The following is a 7,787-nucleotide window of genomic DNA, read 5'->3' as shown; positions in this document are numbered from 1 at the left end:
CTATGGCCTTTTGAGCCCCTGGGTTTCATTCCGGCAGGGTGTGCTGGAATTGGGTATCGGAGAAACTTGTGGGCCAGCAAAAGGCGAAGCAGCGTGGCATTGCGGATAGAGCAAGGGTCTGGGAGTCTAATCCCGGTTCCGCCACTTGTCTGCCGTGTGATCTTGGGGAAGTCACTTCACTTCTCTGTGCCTCAGTTCCCTCATCTGTAAAATGGGGATTGACTGCGAGCCCCATGTGGGACGGGGACTCTATCCAACCCAATTTGCTTGGATCCACTCTAGTGCTTAGTATAGTGCCTGGCACACGGTAAGCGCTAAACAAATACCACAATTATTATTCCAGGCTGAGGAAGATTCAGAGAACTGAGACTCCGAAGATATTTGATCAAACAACACCGCTCTTGGATACAAAGTGTAGATTAGACCAAGGCATAAACTGGACTACTTCCCCTCCCTAGTCCTTTATAATCATCATCATATCTATTCAGTGCTTAATCAGCGCTTAGAATAGTGCTTGGCACATAGTAAGCGCTTAATAAATACCATTATTATTATTATATTCACTCTCTTTGAATGTTATGTGGCACTGAAAGGTCAAGTCTGAAGGTTAAGGCATGAGAAACTCCAAAATGTCAGAGCTTTACAGCTCAAGGGAAAAAATGTCACCATAATGGATTTTTTTAGAGCCTGTATCATGAGAATACATCATAAAAGCCATCATCATTATAATTTTAATTTAACATTCCTTTTTATATCTCACCATCCCCATTACATCCATACATAGTCATTTTCCAAATAAAAGTTGCACTAAATAATTGTCTCAAAAGCCACAAAGCTCACTTGATATAATTTTTTTGGCTTCGTAATAACTCTTGTTAAACAGGTTTCTGATCCTGAGAAATTGGAGTGTCGCATATTTTCCCCCTATGGGAGAGCAAAGTGGTCAACCACAAATAGTTTGGACCATTAGACTTTATCACTTTCCCAGTAGTATTTCAACACTTAATTTGCACGTTGGAAAATGGGCTTCAATTGTCCCCCTAATAAAGCTTATTTATTGATGAGATTCAGGTTTTAACAAAAACATTCTCCCTTTTTCTTGGAAGTGACAGTCTGGGAAGGAGGCTCCATAAACTGTCCTTAGTTTTTTTTATGTTGTTTTTTTTAAGGGCCGTGACGACTTTTCACAGTCAGGGTGGAGAATGTTGAAAAATATATAATGTGAACCCTATCTCTGTAGTTTACTCCAAGTCTTCTGAAGAGCACAGCCCCGAGAGCAAAGATCCCATCAAGATCCCTCAGTTGTCTCCAAGATGAAGGCAACTCATGCTTTTGTGCTTTCTGTAGTGCTCTTCGCCATCTTCTCAGGTAAGACTGCCGTCGGCTCCCGAGCGCCTCTGACACCTCTTGCCCTTTAAGACGTCTGACTATTAAATAACGATAATAACTGTGGCATTTGCCAAGCGTTTCCCGTGTGCTGTGCACTGTTCTAAGGGCTGGAGTCGATACCAGCGAATCGGGTTGGATACAGTCTCTATCCCAGTTAGGGCTCACAGTCTTAATCCCCATTTTCCAGATGAGATAAGTGAGGCTTAGAGAAATGAAGTGACTTGCCCGACGTCACACTGCAGGCAAGTGGCGGAGCCGGGACTAGAACCCAGGGCTTTCAGACGCCCAGGCCGGTGCTCTAACCAGTAGTCCACACTGCACAGTTTTAAGAACGTTTCAGTGTGATCAAACCAAAACGGAGGCTGGTTGGAAGGATACGTTCCTCTCCGGCAAACTTTGCTAATGCTATGTCATCACAGAGACCCATGTGGATTTTGCTTTTCAAGTCTCGGATTTTTGGACAGTGAAAGAATTGCAGGGTGGAGGCCAGAGTGTTGGCATTCATCTGTGGCAGACTGCCGCCCATCCGGCACACGTAATGGGCAGGGGTTGGCACGTTCTCCTCGCACCCACATTTCTGCCATACCCCTCGAGACTGACTCATTTCTAAAACCTTGGCAAGAAGTCCTTGGCTTGTGAATTTCTGCTCATGAAATCAACTCCTGGGCCGACGTTTGTCGTCCATCACGTTGTTTTTCAGATCTGGATCAACCGTCTGTAAATTTAGTTACTGAAAGACATTCTTTAATTAGGAAAAAAAAAAACCCACAGCTTTTCCTTTACGTTCCGATAACATTTCCTTGGGGCCTAGACCGTTTCTCGATTGCGTGGAGGGATCAACAGGGGATCGGTCCCAAATATTAGGTTGATTTATTCATGTGAGTAAAGTCTGTCAAGCCTGGCAACTCAGTTAGTTACCTATAGTATTTCTTGGAAAAATGGTGACCAAAATTTGTGACCCCCCTTTCTACGTCTCAGGAATCTCCGGAGATGTTTAAGGGATGATCGAAAAACACTGGACATTGCTACTGGTAACTTTTTAGTGTCTTTCTGTAAAAGTTCTCGGGATTATGTCGTCTTTTTGTCTGCGGTTTTTTTCAGATGCCACATCCTCAATGGTGAAACAAGATGCAGCTAACCAAAAGGAGAGACCTGTTATTTCCAACCCAAAGCAGAGACCAGGCCAAGCTAGTCAAATGGCCAGACCAGCTACTCCGGGTCAGACGGACAAACCGGGGAATAACAACCAAATGGGGACTCAGGTCAGTGTACCTTTTCCTGTCTAAGGAATCAATCTAGGATTTCTTGGTTTGGGAGCAAGAAATCTTGAAGATAATGCGAATCCAATGGACAGGTGTGGAAAGCCGACAGCCCTCGTGTGCTTCCACACTTTGAAAGCCCCTGGAATCAGACTGATATGAAAAAAGAATGGAGATAAAATGTAATCCTTTGGTGCCTACCTCTCCTTAATTTAATTCTCATATACCTGCATCATGCTCGTGGTGCTGATTATCCACGGGACAGGAGGCGTGATGGTCTTGGCACAAACCTTTCCTGAAGCACAGTTACTTAGGGGGTCAGCTGATGAAACCGACAGTCAGTCAATTGATCGTATTTATTGAGCGCTTACTGTGTGCAGAACACTGTGCAGAATGCTTGGGAGAATAAATATTAAATATAACAGACACATTCCCTGCCCATAATAAGCTTACAGTCTAGAGGGGGAGGCAGACATTGATATAAAGCAGCATGGCTCAGTGGAAAGAGCACGGGCTTTGGAGTCAGAGGTCATGGGTTCGAACCCCGGCTCGGCCACTTGTCAGCTGTGTGACTTTGGGCAAGTCACTTCACTTCTCGGTGCCTCAGTTCCCTCATCTGTAAAATGGGGATTAAAACTGTGAGCCCTACGTGGGACGACCTGATGACCCTGTATCGCCCCCAATGCTTAGAACAGTGCTTTGCACATAGTAAGCGCTTAACAAATGCCATCGTTATTACAACTGGCAGGTTGGCATCGCTGGTAGCAAGAACCCATCGACCGGAACCGTCTGTCCAGCGATATTCAGTCCTGTCTGCGGCTCTGATGGCAAGACCTATGGCAATGGATGCTTATTTAACGAAGCTAAGAAGTGAGTGCAGAAATTAATCATTATTGTCTGTTATATATATATTAGACATATTATTATAGACCTTTTTTAAATGGTATTTGTTAAGCGCTTACTAGGTGCCAGGCACCGTAGTAAGCGCTGGGGTAGATACAAGCTAATCGGGTTGAATATAGTCCATGTCCCACATGGTGATCACAGTCTTAATCCCCATTTTGCAGATGAGGGAACTGAGGAGCAGAGAAGGGAAGTGACTTGTCCAAAGTCTCATAGCAGAGAGTGATGGAGCCAGGATTAGAATCCGGGTCATTCATTTATTCATTCAATTGTATTTATTGAGTGCTTTCTGCATAGACTGTGGGCAGGGATTGTCTCTATCTGTTTGCCGAATTGTACATTCCAAACACTTAGTACAGTGCTCTGCACACAGTAAGCGCTCAATAAATACGATTAAAGGAACGAATGAATGCAAAGCACTGTCTTTCCGATTCCCAGGTCCATGCTCTAGCCTCTAAGCCACACTGTTTCTTGGCAGCAGTAAGTGCAATTTTGGATGGTTAATAAAGAGTAAATGTCACCAAGGTGTCAATGATAATAAAAAATAATAAATTTGGGGAGCCGGGCCTATTTTAGCTAAGGACAGGGTTCCAGTAATTCCATTAACCCAGGGGGGAAAAATACCCTGTAGAATCCTCCAGCTCTGATCTCAAAGCCTCATATTATTGAGATTCTCTTCAGAGTCAGAAATTGACCACTATCCCATTCATTCATTCCGTCATATTTTTTGAGCTCTTACTGTGTGCAGAGCACTGTACTAAGAGCTTACTATAGGAACTACTACTTGAGAACTACTTTACTACTATCCTATTACTCTCCCGGGAACTTTATGGTAAGAGAAAAGCGCTAGGAAGGGCTAGAATTTAAATTCCTGGAGCTCTTTGAAGGGAAATCGAACAGAAACCTGATTCCTCCTCCCTCCTTAATTCACCCCTCAGAAAGATCAACGTCACTGGCCAGGCCTATTGAGACGTACGCAGAGGTGGTTAGAGAATCAGCACTCCCTCAGCATTCACTCAGAGGGACGGGGTTTCTGAGCAGGGGCCGCTGCTTTACGGATTACCCAAGATGGAGTCCTCAAGAGGACATGGTTAAGACAGGCCAAAGATGGACTCAGTGACGCCAACGGCCTCACTGATGCTGTTCCTTAAAATCGAGGTTAGAAACCTGTCTTGGATCGATGAGAGAATCGGAACGATTCCCCTGCCTGAGAGAATACACTCTTCAGTGTGAGGGAAAAGAATCGTTTAGTGGACATGGGAGTCAGAAGGGCCTGGGTTCTAGTCTTGGCTCCGTCACTTTGCTGCGTGACCTTGGGCAAATCACTCCATTTCTCTATGCCTCAGTCACCTCATCTGTAAAATTGAGATTATGACTGGGAGCCCTAGACTTAGGAGGGCTTAGAAGTAGGAAGGGACATGATTTGGCAGATTATTGTACTCTCCCAAGGGCTTAGTATAGTACTCCGTACACAGTAAGCATGCAATAAATACCATTGTTGGATTGAGGGATTTGATGGGGAGGACGTAGTATGAAGAGAGAAAGCCAGGTGCAGTGAGAACAAGATGAGAGAGGGCTGAAAGTGGGATACGATTAGGAGTGAAAAGTGTGAGCTGGGGTGTGGCAGAAAAAGAGAGTGGAAAGTTAGGAAGTTTTTAGGTGGGAGTTGGGGAGACTTTAAAACAACAGTTGAAGGTTTCTGTTTGGTGTGGAGATAACTGGAGAACCATTGGCGATTTGTGAGAAAGGGAGTGATGTGTTCTCATTTTTCAGAATGACGATCTAAGCAAGAGAATGTAGGATACACTGAATGGGAAGAGGCTGCTGTCAAGGAGATAGCTGAAAGAAGGCTGATTAGATAGCTCAGCTGGGAGATAACATAGGTTTAGGCCACAGTGGTGAGCATAATGGGTAGAGGGGGATCCAAGAACTATTCTGGAGAAATAACAGACAGCATTTAGAGACAGACCGTGGGAGGCGAAAGCCAGAAAGTCTAAGGTGTCACAAAGATTTCCTCCCTCTAAGGAGGGTGTTTGTTGTTGATTGTGATGCAAGAGGTAGGAGGAGGCGAGGGAGATAACTTTAAAAAAAGCATTAAAGGTGCTCTCACAATGAAATTAAGGGAGAGGTGAAGAGGGAAATTGTTCTCTGCCCTAAGTTCCCAACATTTCGTCGTAATGCTCTCCCGCAACGGGTGTAATGAAATGGGGGCTGTTAGCATGAAGTCCACTTCTCAAGGGAAGAAATGACTAGAGGAAAATGGTTTTGCAAATGTTTATAATTGCACAACGTGTCCTTAGACGACTGGGTAGTATGTGTTTATATAATCGATCCGAATGAGCCAATAGCGACCGACGGCTGACCTCATGCAAGTTCTTGAAAATAGTACTGGTTGGACCAGAAAATAGCAACCAGCACAATACGATGTAAATTTTCTGATAGATCTACTTAGGATTGGGCAGAATTTTCAGGGATGATAGCGCTGACTTCCTGGTCTTTTAACCTCTGCTTAATATTTTCAGGAAAAGCAATGGAAAACTTACCATGAGTCATGAAGGAAAATGCTAAGCCCTTAACAAGGCTAAGGCTGGAGTCCTGTTTTTAGCATTCTCTTTCCACCAGTCGACAGACTCCTCAGAGTCTTTAGAATCACACTGCCTACTCAGCCGTCCTGTTAAAATGATCTTGCGGAGCTGCCCGATCAATAAAATCAACTCCAAAGTTCTCTCTGGGTGGTTTGTCTTTCTGGACTAAATCGTTCTTTGCAGGATTCATCTAGAATCTGTAGAACTGGAATGACTGGAGATAAAGAATGAAACTAATTGCAGAGTTGGGGAGAAGAAGGGGTATTTTTTAGAGAAAAGGGCATAATCCTGACCAGCCCTCTTTCTTGTGAAAAGACAAAGGAAAATCAGCTCATAAGAAATGCCATTGCTGGGGAATGAGATCGGTGGTTCATCCAGCTTATTACTGTGTTTCTGACAGTAGCAATAGGATGCTTGGAGAAACCATGTGAGGGCTGAATTCTTTGACATCTATTCACTTAGTAATGGATAGACCATCTAGTACAGAGAAACAGCATGGCTCAGTGGAAAGAGCCCGGGTTTGAGAGTCAGAGGTCATGGGTTCGAACCCCTGCTCTGCCATTCGTCATCTGTGTGGCTGTGGGCAAGTCACTTCGCTTCTCTGTGCCTCAGTTCCCTCATCTGTAAAATAGGGATTAAGACCGTGAGCCCTTTGTAGGACAAAGACTGTGCCCAACCTGATTAGCTTGTATCTACCCCAGCGCTTAGCACAGTGCCTGGCAGCTAGTTAAGCATGGTTAACAGATGCCATTAAAAAACAAAACAGGTTACTTATATCATCTGAACCTTCAGAGTCCATCATTAAGGCGCACGCCCTGGAAGATATGCCGATGATCTGAACTCCCAAGGTTATGGACCAATAATAAGTCTGAAGACAGTTAGGCAACACATTATCCGATACTGGGAAACACCCTTCATCCAAGCTAAAAACTTAATTGCCGACACAGAACTGAATATTGTCAAGGAACTCAATTACCTAGGCAGCACACTGTCCGGTGATGAAATATCAGATGAAGAAGTAGAAAATCCAGTCGCGAAGGCCAGAATCTCCTCTGCAAAATAACAATTATAATGCTAATCATGGTATTTGTTAAGCGCTTACTTCGTGTCAAGGGCTGGGGTAGAAACAAGCTTATCAGGTTGGCCACATTGCCTGTCCCACATAGGGCTCCCAGGCTAGGAAGCAGCGTGACTCAGTGGAAAGAGCCTGGGTTTTGGAGTCAGAAGTCATGGGTTCGACTCCGGGCTCTGCCACTTGTCAGCTGTGTGACTGTGGGCGAGTCACTTAACTTCTCTGTGCCTCAGTTACCTCATCTGTAAAATGGGGATTAACTGGGAGCCTCACGTGGGACAACCTGATTCCCTGTATCTACCCCAGCACTTAGAACGGTGCTCTGCACATAGTAAGCGCTTAAAGAATACCAACGTTATTATTATAGATAGGAGACAGTAGGATTTAACCCTCATTTTACAGATGAGGAAACTAAGGCACGGAGATGTTGAGGGATTTGACCAAGGTCACTCGGCAGACAAGTGGCAGAGCCGGGATTAGAACCCAGGTGCTCTTTCCACTAAGCCACACTGCTCAACTCTCAGCTAGAAGATGGGGATAAATGTAGCAACAGGCTTAGACTAAATTTAAGGACCCTAC

General features: G+C 44.6%; 1 protein-coding gene across 1 annotated transcript; it reads left to right on the top strand.

Annotated features, from left to right (window-relative positions):
• Window positions 1-1,155: 1,155 nt before the first annotated feature.
• LOC100076155 lies at window positions 1,156-6,275 on the top strand. The gene is made up of 4 exons (XM_029049813.1): window positions 1,156-1,368; window positions 2,491-2,651; window positions 3,397-3,518; window positions 6,074-6,275. Exons 1-4 carry the CDS (start codon window positions 1,314-1,316, stop codon window positions 6,117-6,119), a joined length of 384 nt encoding a protein of 127 aa, XP_028905646.1. The 5' UTR covers window positions 1,156-1,313; the 3' UTR covers window positions 6,120-6,275.
• Window positions 6,276-7,787: the final 1,512 nt, after the last annotated feature.

Source organism: Ornithorhynchus anatinus, chromosome X1 (assembly GCF_004115215.2).
Source record: "Ornithorhynchus anatinus isolate Pmale09 chromosome X1, mOrnAna1.pri.v4, whole genome shotgun sequence".
In the NCBI taxonomy this organism is placed as follows: domain Eukaryota; kingdom Metazoa; phylum Chordata; class Mammalia; order Monotremata; family Ornithorhynchidae; genus Ornithorhynchus; species Ornithorhynchus anatinus.
This window is presented reverse-complemented; position numbering and strand designations above follow the sequence as displayed.

Bases quoted from the DNA above. Each gene is read 5' to 3' on its own strand.
- LOC100076155 (XM_029049813.1), top strand. From the start codon at position 1,314: ATGAAGGCAACTCATGCTTTTGTGCTTTCTGTAGTGCTCTTCGCCATC. The intron at 1,369-2,490 runs GTAAGACTGCCG...GGTTTTTTTCAG, and splicing joins GCTCTTCGCCATCTTCTCAG to ATGCCACATCCTCAATGGTG. The intron at 2,652-3,396 runs GTCAGTGTACCT...TACAACTGGCAG, and splicing joins ACAACCAAATGGGGACTCAG to GTTGGCATCGCTGGTAGCAA.